The sequence below is a fragment of the Zalophus californianus genome, chromosome 2, assembly GCF_009762305.2.
Source record: "Zalophus californianus isolate mZalCal1 chromosome 2, mZalCal1.pri.v2, whole genome shotgun sequence".
NCBI classification, from domain to species: Eukaryota; Metazoa; Chordata; class Mammalia; order Carnivora; family Otariidae; genus Zalophus; species Zalophus californianus.
Window position 1 is genome coordinate 152440282 of NC_045596.1, and position 17626 is coordinate 152457907.

Consider the following 17626-nt stretch of genomic DNA (forward strand, 5'->3'; position numbering starts at 1 on the left):
TAAACTCCTGGGGCGCCTGGGTGGCTCAGTCGGTTAAGTCTCTGCGTTCAGCTCAGGTCATGATCCCAGTGGGATCGAGCCCCAAATTATATCGGGCTTCCAGCTCAGCAGGGAGTCTGCCTCTCCCTCTCTCTCTCTGCCCCTCCCCCTCCTCTGCTCTCTCTCTCTCTCTCTCTCTCTTTCTCTCTCTCCAATAAATAAAATCTTAAAAAAAACAAGAACACTTAAGTCCCCATTCCTGCCTTCCTCCAGCCCCTGGCAACCACCATTCGACTATCTGTCGCTGTGGATTTGACATATAAGTAGAATCATATGAATCATATGATATTTATCCTTCTGTGTTGCTTATACTTATTGACTATTATAAATAGTGCTGCTATGAACATTCGTGTACTGTTCTATGGGCGTATGTTTCAATTCTCTTGGGTCCCCTTTGTTTTACCTGTCCATTAAGAACTTATCTGCCTCTTTCTTTGTTACATAAGTTGAAGTTAGCCAAACCCATATTATCTTTTGCCTGAGGAGGTAGTTCTTGTTATACCTGCCTTGTCCTTTTGAACCTAGGTCTGTTCCACTCCCATTCAGGTGAAATAAGCAAACTGGAGAGATAAGAAAAAGTTTTTAGATCAAAGGATGCCCAAACAAATGAGAAGAGTCAGAGTGATGAAAGGTTAGGTAGTACAGCCAGAAACAATTCTCCAGTTCCATACCAGAGGCTAAACCACACATTCCCAATGATTGTTAAGTCTTACAACTCAATAATAAAAAGATAAATAATCCAAATAACAATGGGCAAAGGATCTGCAAAGACATTTCCTCAAAGAAGATACACAAATGGTTCCTAGGCACATGAAAAGATACTCAACTTCATTAATCATTAGGGAAATGCAAATCAAAACCATACTGAAATAGCACTTCACACACACTAGGATGGCTATAAGTAAAAAACAAGAAATAGCAAGTACTCTCAAGGACATGGAGAAATTAGAACCCTTATATACTGCTGATGGCAATATAAAATGGTGCAACCTCTATAGAAAACAAAATAGCAGTTCCTCAAAATGTTTAAGAGTTACTATATAATTCAGTGATTTCATTCCAACATATACATGCAAGAGAAAGGAAATACGAATGCATACAAACGCTTGTACATGAATTTTCATAGCAGCCTTATTCAATAACCAAGAAGTGGAAATGACCCAAACGCCCATCAACAGATAAATGGACGAACAACATGTGCATATCTATACAGAATGAAGTATCGACGCATGCTATGAGATGGATGAACCTTTTAAACACTGGTTAAGTGAAAGGAGCCAGTTACAAAACAGCACATATTATATGGTACCATTTATAGACAATGTCCACAAAAAGCAAATTTATAGAGGCACAGGTAGATTAATGGTTGCCTAGGGCTTAGAGCAGCTGGAGGGAATGGGAAGTGACCACTTATGGGTACACAGGATTTCTTTTGGCGGTAATGAAGATTTCTAAAAAGATCATGGTGATGGTTGCATAACTCTGTAAATACACTTAAAACCATTGAATGATACGCTCAAATGAGTGAATTGTATGACATGTGAACTGTATTTAATGTTACCAAAACTGAATTGTGAGAAAACGATCACAAACTTGGATGTCACAGTAAATGTCAAATTGCTTCAAAAGTCTCTAAGGCCTACCCTCAATTTTTGTACTTACCTCACTGTGGACAGATAATAAACTGCCCATGGCCTGCATATCAGTCCATAAGACACTGTGAATAGCCCTGATCTGCTCCGTTCTCTTACCTGTAATGCTCCCTCATCTAAGCCCCAGTAAGAACTACTTAGAGTCAAGAAAACAATATAGTTAGTGTAATGGGTGACTCCAAGTTCTGGAGTCAGACAAACCTGCACTTGAATTCCAGCTCTGCCACTTACTTCCTAGCGTCATGGTTTGGTTCTCCTGGATCTCAATTTAGTCCCATGTAAAATGGAGATGAGTACAACTTACATCATCCAGTTTTAGGAGTATTACTGAGATAAACCACACAAAGTGCTCAGCCAGTCTCCAGCACACAGTATGGGTTCAACAAATGTCATGCACTGTCACCCTCAGAGCCGCCTCCTCCATCTCCTCCCCCTTTTTCCTCTTGGATCTTTGCATCCAACCTCATCTTTCCCTAAGTCTTTCAAGCCCCAGGACTCTGGTACTGTTCCATTGCCCTAACACATAGCAACATGTTGCTTCTGCCTGACTGGGAGCTATTCCCCATTCCTGTAAACACAAAAACCTCACATTCCCTTCAGGAAACTACCCCTTTCCTCCACTCAGTCCCTGTGGTTTGTGGTAGGAAGATGATGTACTTGCAGCTCCAGGGCCAGGCAGATAACCCTGGTCCAGCCAATCACAGAATCCATCTCTCTGGCCTTAGAGGAAGAGCCTTTGCAAAATCGAAGGCAACAAAGAGGAAAGCAAAACCTCGAGATGAAGAGAAAATGGAGTTCTCCGACATCACCTAAGACCCAAAATCCAGCTATGTCCTAAGTCAGCCCTTACTACCTCTGAGGATTTGTGTTACCATCAGCCAAGAAATTCATCTTGCTGCCTAATCCAAGTCTGAGTTGGTTTTCTGTCACTTGCACACGAAAGTGTTTCTTGTTTGAAAGTCAGCGGCTCACCGAAACCCAAACATGATTTCATCGTGGCGGAGGTGAGCATCATCATCAATAGACAGGATGGCCTCTGTCTCAATTTCATTCCAGGGCAAGAATCGATTGTTCAAACTGTTCTTCTCAGTACGGACCACCTGTAAGGAGGAAGTAAAAACACTAATGATCAATGCTGCATTACAGAATGCAAAACCAAAACTGCCTTTAGGTCAAAGGAGACTGTAGCTAAATTTACTAAATAATCTTGCCTGGTTGCCTACGGCTTATAAAACCTAGCATATGCCTTTCAGGAATAGGAACTGCCTTATAATTCAGCAAATGTATAAGGAGCTCACATTTTAAGCTTTAGTCATTTGCTAATTTTCTTGTGAAACAAGCTAAAGCTGAGGATTATTTTACATAAGTGATAAACACAGTCTCGGGAAATCAAAAATAACTTTCCCAAGAGAACACAAGATGGCAGAGCAGAACTGAGATTATAATTCCCAGCTCGAATCCCCAGGCTTGCTCATAAATTTTAAAACCCAACTCAGAAATCTCCTGAGTCTGTGTCATTTCTGATACCTAATTTTAAGGTTTATTTAAAAAAAGAAAAAAAAAAAAGGAGAGCCCACCCAGTAGAGGTTAGTTACCTCACCTTTGCAATTCCCACCTGTAGCACTGACTACACATACAAAAACTTTTTCTTGCAAGGGGTACCTAATTCAGAAAAATTAACTGCTGTGTCCACAGCAAATCCCTATTCAAAGAATCTCTATCCAAAGTGACCCATATATGCAAAGCAGTATTTTCTTCATAAAACAAAGATTAGTGCCCAAACAGAACTATATAATAAAATTTTTTTTTATTTAGACTTTCCCTTAGATAAGTACAGTTTACTACAACATAGGTAGTAGCTTTGTTAATCACCTTGCCCAATACTCAAATGAGGATGACCAATTCAACTTTAATAGCTCATTTTATTTTTATGGTATCTGTATCTAATTAATCAAACTAATGAGGAACTATCAATTTATTCTCAAGAAAACAAAAACAAAGAGAACTTCCTGAAGAATCATCTTTTTAGAAAGACTGGAAGGGTCACCTTACTTTCAACAGAAACTTTTACTTGTACTGAGAATAAGCTCTACCTAGCTTAATGAATGGAATTACATGCACGGCCCAAAAGTTTATGAATGTTTTCAAAGGTAATCCTATGATCTCACAAATATGGCCTCTTCAGCTTAAAATACTTTTTCTCCTATTCTTCTACCAAAAGTATTCTCTCCCTAGAGACCCAGCTCTCACACCTGTCACTTCCTTCCTCTTCAAAATTAATCATTTCTATGTTCTTAGAGCAGAGTCCACATACTTCAATTAAATCATTCTAAGACACTTAGAATCCAATTAGTTCAGAGCTAAAAGGGCCTTGGAGATCATATGATCCAACTCTCACCTTGTACATAGATGACAAATGACAGAGCTAAGGCACTAACTTGTGCCTTCTAACTCCAAAGCAGTCTTCTGCTAAACTTACATTAAATTTAGAGCTCTCATCAAACCAAAGCCCTATGGAAAATACATTATTGTGTACCATCAAGAAAGAAAAATGCTGCCAAATAAGAAAGCACGTGAAATAGTTTATCACTTAGAACGTTTACTTTATTAAAGAGCTTCTTAAGACTTTGCCTCAGCCCCAGAGGAGTTCCTCCCAAGTCAAGAGAAGAAAGGATCTCTAATAGATTTGCTACTACAGAGAACAGATGTCAGAGCCAAGTAAGTGATAGACACAGAAATCCACCTTGCCCTGAAGCATGTTTGACCAGTATAAAAAAATCCCTGGGCTTAAAGCCTTGTCTCCCAAGCTCAGATTCAGCAGTTGCAGAACAAAGCACTGAGGTCTGGGTCAGGGAAAAAGCAAGGAGGGGGAGACGATCAAGTACTCACCATAGAAGCTGCTGGGCTCCATCCCCAAGGAGCAGGAAAGTGGCCGGAAGCAGAAGCCAAATGCCAACCTCAGCAACCACAAAATGCCATCTATCTTAAGATGCACCCAATTTTAGAGATGTTAAAATGTTAATAATGTCCACCTTACAATCAATGGACTATGGCATCTGTTTGCTCAACCACACCCAACAAACTACCCTTGGTCCTTCATTTTACTTTCCTAACATGCCTAGTATTCACTTAATACAGAACTGCAATTCTGCCAGTTCAGGTAAACAAAGCTCCCCCCTCAACTCTAGGAATGAATACACATAGCTTAAAATGAAGAAGAAATAACTGAAAAATCCATTTCTTGAATATTCAATTATAGATCATCAGTTTTGCAGGTTAGACAGCAGGAGGATTACCTACAGCAAAATTAGTAATCCAGGAACATAGCACAAAGCTTTAGTACTCAAAGTGTGAGCCAAAGACCAGCAACAGGGGCCTCGCTGTCCTCCCTAGGACTCTCTTAGAAATGCAGGCCTACCCCAAACCTACCAAGTCAGAACCTGCAAAATCCCCCAGTGATTCCTATTTTGAGAGGGTTGGTAGTGGAAAAAGCAAGTCTTTGGAGTCAATCAGAAAAGCCGGAGTTCAAATTCCAACTCCACCACTTACTTGTGCAAAGGTAAGGAAGCAACCTCTCTGCTAAATGAACACAGCAAGCACCATGTTGTGTACAAAAATGGAACTTGTTTATCAGCCAAACTTGACAATCTTATAAACAACCTAACTCACTTTAAAAACAAGAAGCAACAACAAAAACTAAAATAGTCGTGATCTGATGCCTATGGCATATCCAAAATTTTTATCCAATTTACAAAGTAAATCAAATCAAGAGGACTGCTTGTTCATTGGAAGACTGAGAACTGAAAATCTAATACCAAATGTGTTTTAGCCTAGACTTCACATCTTTTTTTTTTTTTTTTTTTTTTTTAGCAAGGTCATTAAAGTCCATTAAGAGGCAAGTCCATTAAGAACAACTACTATGGGGGCACCTGGGTGGCTCAGATGGTTAAGCGTCTGCCCTTGGCTCAGGTCATGATCCCAGAGTCCTGGGATTGAGCCCCGCGTCCAGCTCCCTAATCAACAGGGAGCCTGCTTCTCCCTCTCCCTCTGCCTCTCCCCGCACTAGCGCGCTCTCTCTCAAATAAATCTTGAAAAAAAAAGAACAACTACTGTGGATTCCAGAAATACAGTGCACATACTACCTCTGCTCATCCTGGCACAACTCCTCTGAGCTGAATGGAAGCAAGATTTTCAGGATAGCCATCAGAATAAAAGAAATAATTTAAGAATTCAGAGAAACACAACATCATGAATTGCAGCAGCTTATTTCTGGTTAGCTCACAAACAACTGTGGTTAATAAGTTTGCTTTCACAATTTACAGCAGGGATTCTCAACTCTGAGTGATTCTGCCCACCAAGAAACATTTAAAACAATATCTATGGACGTTTGTGGTTGTCACTACTGGTGGTGGAAGGGGGTAAGCTACTCATGTCTAACAAGCAGAGGCCAGGGATGCTGCTAAATCCTACAAAGCACAGGACAAGCTCCCACACAACAAAAAATCATCCAGCCCTAAATGTCTTTTGGGCCACTGTAGAGACACCTGATTTAGAGTCAACAATCAGAAGACGGTACAGCAAACTTCAAAGAATAAATGTAGTTTGTCATTTAAGAACAATCACCTTTTCCCCAAAACCAAAAAGAGATTTCTGCACTTATAAACACTGCACAAACTAAAATTGAGGAGGGGAAAAGAGTAAAAGCTTTCTTCTAACAGTTCTGCTTCAGAGCTATAGTGCTTAATGGCTAGACAAAAGCTCAGGAAACTAACCCTTATCCCTTCTGGCACCAAAATCATAAGGACAAAAAAACTTAAATATTTGTAATGCAGACCTGCATATCAGCATTGCCCTCTAAGAGTTTGAGAAGTGGCAGATCAAACATGAAAGAAATGAGTCATCCAGAGTAGTAAGTCATGTCTAGGAAATATTCCCAACTTTTGTTGACATTGTTTTGTTTTTCAAATTAAAAAACTCCTTCTTCCTCAACATTGGCTATTTTTTCATGCCTTATGATTATACCTTAGAAACCTGTGAACATGAAGACTGACCTTCATGTTCCTGAGTGAATTACTGGTTACGACATTGACCAGAATGTATAGACTACTTCCAGTAGGTGTTCAACAAACATTTTATAAATGAATGAATGAACAAATGACTAGGAAATAAGCCCTAATTTTGCCCTGTCCATTCTATTTTCAGAATATGGAATAAATACTTGCTGAATTTTTATATCAAAACTTTAACATTCCATATACTGAAACCTCCTACTATTTAATCTAGTTTTCTACAGCACAACAATCCATCATCTTACAACTATCAAGTCAGGAGCAATGCTCAGTAACATTCATTTTTCTTATTTCACATACAATGTTTCCTGGAGATGCTTCACTAGTTCTCCTGTTTACCAACATTCATAAAAGCCTTGACTTTCTCTCACTGAAACTCTCTTCCTATCACAATGGAACACATGGCCTGGAACCCTACCATATGCAAATGTACACAAGTGTATGCATGATCAAACAATAATTAGTAACCTCAGGTAACATTCAAGTTGGTTCTTGAGGAACTGTGGAATTTATGAATGATAAAGAGCTACTATTCTAATAGGATCCTTTCTCCTAGTATGCTAACAAGGCATTTGGCTTCTAAATCCAGACAGAATCAGCAAACCCACATTAAGTAGGAAAGTATGAATTTACATCATAAATATTTAATTAGTTATCATGATAAATTTGATGCCCAATAGTTAGCAAGTATCTCTTAATATGTAAGGGATGGAAATATAAGTAGTCATTGCTATTAACAAGGAACAATAGACTATGTCAACAATTAGTAAGTGATAGTTGCTTAAATGTAGCAGGATGAATTTGGATTCAAACAGAAGAAATACCTAAATATGGAATCTTTTATAAACGAAGCTCATGACTAGCCACAGGCAGGTCTTTGAAGTTGGCAGGCAAGAAAAATTGGGCATGAAGAGATTAAGTGAATTAACCCAAGTCATAAAACAGACCAAGAACAGAGAGCACAAAAAGGTAAAACATACCTGAGAAGAAATAAAATTAGAAAACGTATGTGGAGGGGCTCCTGGGTGGTTCAGTGGGTTAAGTGGTCGGCTCTTGATTTCAACACCAGGTGATAATCTCAGGGTCATGAGATGGAGTCCCCCATCAGGCTCCATGTTGAGCAGGAAGTCTGCTTGAGATTCTCTCCCTCTCCCTACGCCCCTCCCCAGGCTCACACGTACATGTGCACGCACACTCTCTCTCAGAATAAATAAATCTTTAAAAAAAATAGAAAAGAAAATGTATGTAGAAAATATAAAGCCTCATACAAACACATAATGCCACCTACTAAACTCAGCAATTTAAATTCACTTATCATGTTATCCTTTTTTTTTTTTTTTAAGAGAGGGAGAGAGAGAATCCCAAGGAGGCTACACGCCCAGTGCAGAGCCCAATGGTGGGGCTCCATCTCCTCACCCTGAGATCATGACCTGAGCTGAAATCAAGAGTTGGGACACTTAACAAACTGAGCCACCGGGGTGCCCCTTTTTCTCATCTTATAAGATCAAATTTTGCTCAGCCAAAGCCAGCAGTTTCCAGCCTCAATACATACACATGTATAATGCACTTCTGTAATGAATAATTTCTGAAAATGAACCTTATGCCAAGTCATCATACAAGCACTTGGGTAAACAGCATCTAACTTTTGTCTTCCATCCTCCCCTTTCCTCTAACTTAAAAAAGTAACCCATCATAGAGCTCAGGAATCAAGAAAATGAGGTCCAAAAGGAAGCACACAGTCATGTATACCTACCTGTGAGGACCCATGTGAAACAGCCTCAACAGAGAAAGGCCAAGGAGCCTTAAGATATATTGATTTTTCAAGGGACTCATTCAATAAACACCAAGTGGTGGGGACAAAAAGTTAGGAAATGCACAGAAGGAAGAGAAAAGAGTAAGAAGGCAACACAGTGAATTGGTTTTCTATTTAACTTTAAATTTGGGTCTAATGCAGTATTAAAAAATAATAAATTTTAGGTTGTAAGTCTGTTATAATTCATATGAGAGAAAAAGTTATACACGATCCCTCTGAAACTATAGGTAAAATAGCAGAGGTTAGGGTTCACCATCAAATGAGAGAATGCATGTCAAGAGCACATCACAGTGCTGGCCCAGCACACGGAAAATGCTCAAAAATTGCTAGCACTTATTAGTACATAAAATTAACACAATCTCTTCCTCTTTTATTTTGTGAATATTATATATATGGGGGAGAGTGAGAGGAGAGAAACTGTGCCTTTTCAAGAAATTTAGATTTAGTAAAAAAAGAAAAATATGCACTGACCATGGTCAGAAGTCCTAAGTTCTAATTTCAATATTAATTTGTTGAGTGACCTAAAGCAATCAAATTCTCAGTCCCAGATTCCTTACTTTGAATTAATAAAAAGATGTGCTCGCTTCGGCAGCGCATATACTAAGATTGAATTAATAAAAAGAGTACATATAGACTAAGAGGGGAAGATTCTACTTAAAGAACTGATTTGTAGCAATTAGGAAATCATTTATGCAACATGATGAAAAAAACAACAACAACAACAAAAAACCCAGATACACCAATACCTAATGAAGTCTACCAGGCTTTCTACAATCTTGGACCTAGAAAAGCTGGACAAGATTTTTCCTATTAGTTGTGCTTCAAAATCACAATTTTAGGAAATTATCATCTGATATATTCAAGTAATATTTTTTAAAGGAGAGTGGGCACAGATAAAGTGTATCAACTTCCTAAGGTATAGCCTTTGGAATTATCTCTACTGTTGCCTGAGGTCTAGCCAGAAGTAAAGCCTTTAACAGCCTGACTGGCAGAGACCCAAGCCTGAATATTAATGACACTGAATTCTCTTCTAGTCTTCCTTCTTTTTCCCTTAGTTGACTACTGGCATGACGACCGACATGACAATAACCACCCTGGCATGACATCAGGCTCCCAAAATAGAATTCTCCTTTTTCAATTCTAATATCAAGGGCTGGGAAGGAGGGAAAAGAGCAGTGAAAAATACTCTCATATCTCTGTATATAGTTTTCATTTGGAAAAATGGGCGTATTCTGGCCTTACCACTTCCACAGAGATCTTGGAGTCTACAAGGGAGGTCTGATATGTTTAAGTCACCCTCTCCACCACTACTGCCCTGGTCCAAGCTGCCAACACCCCTCACCTAGGCTACTGCAATAATAAATAGCCTTTGAACTGTTTATTCTGCTCTTTTCCCCAACACATATCATATTACTCCTCACTCAAAACCCTCTAATTGCATCCTAACATAACCTAGAATAAAATCTCCAATCCTTACCATGGCCTACATGGTCCTACATGTGCTGACTTCCGCTTTCTCCAACCTGCTTTCAAATGCTCTCCTCGATCACTCCACCCCAGATACCCAGGGCATTCTTCCCATGTCCCAAACATGAAAAGCCTCTTGCATTTGCCATTCTCTGTATATTCCTCCAGAATTTACATGGTCCATTCTCTCACCTCACTCAGGCTTCTGCTCACATGTGACCTCTTCAAAGAGGCCTTCCCAGGCACCCTATGTAAAATTGACTCTACCCTTCATGGAGAAGAGAATTAAAAATTAAGAATTGAGGAACTGGCTGCCCACAAGACTGTCTGAGAAATGAGTAAGTATGCAGTGTGAAGATGAGTCGTGTTCTGATTGAGCAAGACCACACTGTTAATTACTGAGACACGTCCTCCTTCATAACAACCCAAGTTTTCAAACTCGAAAAGGACAGATTTTGATGTTCTTATTTCCAGAGAAGGCTCCAAACAAGGCCACCCTATTTATTACTATTTTCCAGAATACAAAGCAGAGTGAGGAAGATGTGTTAACTGGTCAGAATGAAGTAATAACTCAAACCAAAATCTGGGGTGGACTATGTATCAAAAAGAGATTACTTGGAGGTTTCTGCTTTCAGGATGGCTGAAGAAGCTCCTACCAGACCCAAACCTCCTGCAGATGGTAACTATAAACTCTGGACAAAAATACCAAGAAAGCAATTACCTGAAGGCGAGCCGAAGGTGGCAAATTCCAGAGTGGAGCTGAAATTAAGGAAGGAATTACCAACATGAGTAGAATCACTGTTGCTTTTACCCTGACAGTAGGCCAGAGTCAGCACCATGCAGAACAGCTAAACTCACATACAACAACCAAGTCTTTCTAGACTAAAGAACAGTAGGGAAGAGTTTGGGGCAAAAACAGCCCTCGGAAAGAAAGGAGATTACAGAAAAGAGAGAGCCAGATAGAGGGAGCTCCAAGTTCTATGTATAAACTACTCAGTCTCTAGCCCACCTCTAAACCATGTGTGCATGCTTGGTGCTGTCTGTAAGGAGACCAACAAAAGATAAAAGGATTGAACTAACATTTGAGTTGCTGCTCCAGAGACAGAACTTGCAGTCTGAGTCCAACAGAATAAATTACTTGTGAAAACTAAAATATCAGTACTTTTCAGAGAAATAAAACAAAATCCAAGGTCTTCACAATATAACATTCAAACTATACAAAACTATGTCATGTACCAAGAACCAGGAAAACATGACCCTCAAGAAAAAGCAAATCAGTTAAAATAAATCCACCAAGTGACCTATATGTTGGAATCAGCAGAAAAAGATGCTAAAGTAGCTATTATAACTATGTACAATAAAGTATACTCAGAATGGAAAAAAAAGAGAGAGAGAGAGGAAATCTCAGCAGAGAAACAGAAACTATTATTTTAAAAACATAGATATTCTGGAACTGGAAAATACAACATTTGCAATTTAAAATTAATTGGATGCGCTTAACTGTAAGATGACACAAAAGTCTGTGAAGTTGATAAATCAAGAGAAATTATCAAAACTGCAGAATAGAAAAAAAAAGGTTAAAAAAATGAACAGATACTGAGAACTGTGGGACAAAATCAAAATGTCTAATATACATATAATGAAGCCCCCAAAGGAGAGGAGAGAAAGAACGGAAAAGAAAAAAATATCTGAATAAGTAATGAAGTAAAAATTTCCCAATATATGATGAAAAACAATTGACAGATTTAAGCAGCTTAGTGAATCCCAGTCAGAACACAAATCAAAGAAAACCATACCAAGGCATATCATACTCAAACTGCTGAAAACCAAATAGAAAGAAAAAGTCTTAAAAGCAGCCAGAGAAAAAGAACATATTCCACATGGGGAAACAAAAATTTGAAAACCACTGACATACCATCAGAAACAAGGGAGACCTAAAACAGTGGAACATCTTTAAGATGCAATGAAAGTGGTCGTACCCAACCCAGTAAGTTTTTGGAAGGACTAGCTTTCAAATCCCTTGGCATAATACTTCTCTCCACTTGACTTCCATTAGATAGTCTTTGTTGTTATGTTCCCAGAGCTAAGGAATCTGATTCAACTGTTTACAAAGCAGGCAAGAGACAGAGCAGTCACCCACCATCACCACATCCGTTCAGCAGCCCCACACCATTCTGAAGAGACAGCTACTTCAACTAAAGGCACTTCCCCTATCTCTCTGGGTAGAGTCCAGTCACCTTGCCCAGGCCCTATCCCATTTGAACTGAAGAGAATTAAAGCATTCAGGGCAAGAGTATCCAAGGATGGTGGCAGTAAAGATCACATTTACTCTAAGCCGTTTCCAATGTAGTTTCCCCTTTGTTATCTAAATAATAGACAAGAATGAGGAATTTTAATATACAAATACCAGTAGGCACCCCTAAGAAAACCCCTCTATACTAAAAACCTAGGGCTCAATAGATTTCATAGCCCACAAAATATTTAACATTTATGCATAATGCTTAGATGAGAACTTGAGCACAAGAGAAGCACAAATTGCCCATCATTTTCTGAAATGGTATGTGGGTTCCTGGGTTGATTCAAATATGCTGATTTCAAATCATTTTTCCTGAAGGACTGGAATCTGAGAGATTTCCTGGGAATCACCCTACTGCTCATTTTAGAAAGACCTGTTAATTATAACATAATGGATAGGTAAGTCTGCATCTCAGGTAGCAAAACTACTCCATGAGGCTTACTCTCTCTAAGTCTCAGTTTCCACATATATAAATAGTGCCATTTCATAATAGTGCCATTTCTCCAGAGGGAAGAGAGCTGCCGGTCCCTTCCAGTCTCAATACCTGGTAATGTTGGCTCTATGCCCAAGAGGCCAGCAATTAAACCGCTGCCCAAAAAAACCTGCTTCTCTTAAATAGAAAGCACAGTCAAAATATTTAGAGAATACAGTGAATTCTCCAGCTTGAAACTGTTTTCTCTTTTTCAGAAGAACTAGAAAAAACTGGTATCGCTAATATGAGCAAGCTATTCAGAATGGCCTCCCATTTGGGAAGTTTCTGGCATTTTCCAACTAGGCATTGTATTATTGCAATGAGCTGCCCAGTAATCAAAGAGGACTACTTATTTCCCACCAGAGTTAAAAGAAAGGATTAGTTCTGGTAAGTTCTCCAACAAATTTCAGTCATTGTTAACAAGGTGGCGTTGGCTTCTCTACATCCCTACCAAATTCAAAGAAAACTCAGGAAAAATGGAAAACAAAGGCTGCTTTATTATTCTATTTGAGCAGCATCCACCTTTCACAGAACAAATGTTTTTTTTTCTTTTAATTTCAGTGACATTTAAAAAGTTGTCACAGAGAAAGAAAAAAGTGAAATTTCTTTGGAAAGAAATCTATATAAAGAAATCTTCCCATTCACAATACTTTTCTTAATATACAAGATAAATTCTGGGATCAAAAGTTTTTAGAACCGTACATAGTCTGAAGAGGCTCGGATTATAAATTCACTTAAAAAAAAAAAAAGACTAGCAGCGATAGAAAGAAAATTTAAAACAAACAGTTATATAGGAGAAGGTAAGCAGTAACAGTTATGAAACAAAGGGAAATTATGCAGAGGATAGAAGAAGGGAGTCAAAGTTGTCCATAACACAGGCGGCATATCCATACCGCCTTCCATCTTCTTGGACATGAAGGGATAAGTAGGAATCAAATGATTATTGGGTACCTTTCTAGATTCCTTACTTGTATTATTTTATTTTCCTCTCTAATCCTTAAGTCAAAAAAGTTAATTAACTCATCAAAGATCACAAAATTGACTACTTAATCCCAGATCTTTATTACTCCCAAACTCATACTGCCCTATTATGCCATGCTGCTGCCCAGAAAATATTTCACACGAATCAGTTTCTTGCTGATATAATTTTAAAAACCAGTCTAGCATAAACATTCCCCTTCTAAACGGATTCTTCCTAAAAAAATACACTAATTTTCCTAAGCAAGCTTCTAGCAATACAGGGCCCATCGGAACTTCTGCCTGTCTTTGCTACCTTTTTCTGGAAAGCATCTATGCCACAGGGTAACTAGTGGCAGTTTGTTTGCTTACAACTTGCTCTAAGGCCTCACATTTAAGATAAATGGGTCATCTTCTAGATTGCCAAATTTATGCCAGAAGGTGGAGAAACAAAGTCCTCAGAACTAAAGCCCTATCCTGCATAATTGACTATTATTTTTCCTGTAAAATATGGCATCCAAATCATGACAGATAAGACAAGGTAAAGAATGAGAAAGAACCCGTGAGAGACTATAGAAAAGGTTCAGGATCTCCAACTCCCAAATATTTCAAACCCCAACTCCAATCTTCCAAAAAACCCCTACAATATCCTGATAAAGAAACGGATCTTCTTGCTAAATCTGGGAGGTGACTGAAACTGGAATCAGACACACTAAAGCTCAGCTCGTCCATGATTTGTCATGATTATGACCTTGGGTAAAAGAGTTAACCTCTCTAAGTCTCAGTTTCCACAGATATAAAGTGAAGAAACCATAATAATGATGTAAGTTCTATAAATCCTAAATTACACTGCCTGGGTCATTTGCACTTCCTAAGTATTAGCTTTGTCATCATCATTCTCATCAACATCTTTGTTATGACATGGAAGACATCAACAGGGCAACCAAGGGGCTTTTGTAAACCTTCATGGAGCCAATACTGATTTCAGTTTTGGTGAGTCTTAGCAGATTTAGGAAGTGAGTAGCAGAGATGGAACTGGCAAGGCCTGAAAAGACCGAAAAAGACGCAAGGAGAAATTCCACGGGGAAAGGAAATCTGTATAGTTAAAAAAAAAAAAAAAAAATTATCTCTACAAAGATACACATATATATTTGGAAAAGGGATTACGAGTGAAATGCTATCTCATGCAGTAAAACAAACTGCTCATTTTTCTATTACCATGATAGGGACGCCAATGTCAGGCCACAGAAGGTCCTCCGACGGTAGCTTGGGAGAATTCCATACCACCACTACCTTGTTCAGGTAAGGGAGGCCATTCAGTCTCTCTAGAGAGTTCATAAGCACTTCCTCCCGCTCATAGGTCAACATCACCACTGTGAACTGCTCTCGTGGAACATTGCCTCCAAGTGCTGCCTGAAACTCCTTGCCAGAACCCCCAGCTCCACCCCCAATAGGCCGAAATCCAGTCCCTGAGCCCAAGAATTTGGCCTCTGAGGGCAACACAGGGTCAAAGGGTGTGTGGGGGAACAGATGGAAAGGCCCCGGAGCAGAGTTCCAGCTGCGGTAAAAATCAGTGACAGTCAAAGTAAAGTTGCGGAGGTATTTGGGTGAGGCATAAGGCGGCTCCGTCTCCACTGGCCCCAAGTCCAGGTCCCCATTGTCGGCCATGTTAGGGTCAGTTCCAGCCGCCTTGCCTGACCGATGGGGGATCTCAGCTGCTGCCTCTTCCCGGATGGGAGCAGCTGGGATCTGTATGCGAGTCCTAATCATAGCCAGCACGGTATTAAAAATACTGTCAGTGGTTGAGAAGTAAGTCTCCCAGAGAAAGCGGCCTTGCCGCCGCATAGCCAGCAGATCACTATCTGAGAGGCTTCGTAACAGAAAATGAACCTCCGTAACACGCGGCTTGGGCACCACCAGGGCTGCCTCATTCCACTGCAGCATGTCCTGGTAAGGAAGCTGTACTTGCTCCCCTAGCACAACTGGGACAGCACCAACTTCCAGGGCTTCAAAGAGCCGTGTTGCACACCCAGATGAAATAACCAAGTGAGGGTCCCCAGGAGTGATAATGAGAGCGAAGGTGGAAAGCTTCAGTAATTCCAAGCGGTCCTCACGCTCACCACACAGTGCCCACTCTGTAGGCAGACTGGGTTTAGGCTGGTTTTTGCAGGTAAATTCTACCAGGACCTGATCTAGCCTGCTGTCCTGCACAGCCTTTAAGGTGGCAATGATACGATCATCATAGTCGGCTGGAGGGTCACCTTCCATTTCTTCTTCAAAGGAGCGGGCTTCCTGAAGGCTGGATCTCAGTGATTCAATCTTCTCACCCTGGAAGGTGAAAAGATATTTCCGCTTAACTGGCACCTGTGGTGGGATTTCCATGAAGTTGGGCTCCGACATGGCATGCACTAGTGGCGATACTACCAAGTCAAAGCCAGGTCTGTACTGGGAAGCATAGAAAGTAGACTGAGCCACCATGGCACGGCCTGTGCTGACATTATATAGTAAGTTCTGTGTATCTGACTTCCGTGACAGATTGATGATGACATGGTTGTGTCCATCTGTCCGCCAATGTGGTAAAGAAGAGAGCTGCTTCTCAAGTTCGGCAGGCCGAAGCACTACTGGCTCTTGTATTTCTCCCACTAGTATCACATAAAGGCAGGCAATGTCTGCATTTTCTGTAACATACACGTTGGCTCGTGCTGTAGCCTGAAAAGCCTGCTTGACCAAGGGATCCAGATAGCTGCCAAAGGCAAACTGGTCACTGTCATATACATAGACTGGAAAACCGGAGGTGAGAGGACAGCGAGAATAATCGAAACAATTGTGTAGCCGGCATCCCCGTATGACCTTTGGGGGAGGAAGACCAGCATCATCCTTCTCTGGAAGCAATCGGATAGGCAGAGAAAGTTTGGGCTGATTTTGCGCCATCAGCTCTTTATAAGAGTGCTCAGTCTGGCTAATAACATTCTTGAGCTGAAGCAGGTCCTGCTTGGCATTCTCAATACTCTTCTTACAGGCTTCAATCTTCAGATTCAGCTTGGCAATTTCACTGTTCAGCTCTTGCCGCTTGGCTTCCAGCTGCAAGAGCTCCTCACTTACAGACTCACGAATCCGGCAAAGATCCAGCACGTGCTTTACCTCACATAGTTCATTACCAGCCCTTGGGCCAAAAATCCGCTTGCCTGCCTCATCAGCCTCATCCAGAGTGGTGAGATAATAGTGAGCAATCAGAGGGAAGAACACCAGAATAATGAAGAGCGTAAAGCTGAGCCATGTGAGTCGGATCCGGTTGGACCACCGTAACATACAGGTTTGACCTCCATTCCCCACTCCCCCATTCCGCAACATGGTATAGCCCGTCATGAGTTCCTGTGTGGCTTTTGCCCCCTCTAATCACGTTGGGTCACTCGCCATAACCGTGAGTTTCTATTAGACAAACTCAATCTCTTTTCAGTCACACCTTTCTGTTAAGAGTTAGTGTGCTTCCTGCACAAGGCACGGAATAAAATGGAAATTTCATTTTCCTCAGCTGTAATTGAAATGGTCTCTGACCTTATTCCAGCAGATTTTAAGTTCTGGTTGCTGACCAATGGACATGTCCTTACTCTTTATCGAATGGTAAAAGATACCACACTGTTGATGAGATGAAAAGGAGAAGGTCTCTGATGATGAAACCCAGGAAAAATAACCTGAAATCAGACAGACTTTTTCAACTGCCATAGCTCTTGTTCCTTGGCTTTGCTGACCAACAAATACGCATAGTTACTATTCACAGTTATAAAGTAGCTGGTTAGAACAGAAAGAAATGCCAGCCTCTTATCGATGTCATTGTCAACAATCAGGCCTGCAAAAGAAAGA

General features: G+C 40.3%; 1 protein-coding gene across 2 annotated transcripts in view; it reads right to left on the bottom strand.

Moving 5' to 3' along the window:
• The window catches only part of EXTL3 (exostosin like glycosyltransferase 3), an 89869-nt gene that overhangs the window by 25987 nt on the left and 46256 nt on the right, over nt 1–17626 (bottom strand). For both annotated transcript variants that reach the window (XM_027598014.1, XM_027598015.2), the window contains exons 3-4: nt 14984–17612; nt 2664–2791 (exon numbers count right to left, since the gene is read on the bottom strand). In XM_027598014.1, the coding sequence (XP_027453815.1) occupies nt 2664–2791; nt 14984–17131 (2276 nt within the window). In that variant the 5' untranslated portion in view covers nt 17132–17612. The remainder of the gene's footprint in view (nt 1–2663; nt 2792–14983; nt 17613–17626) is intronic.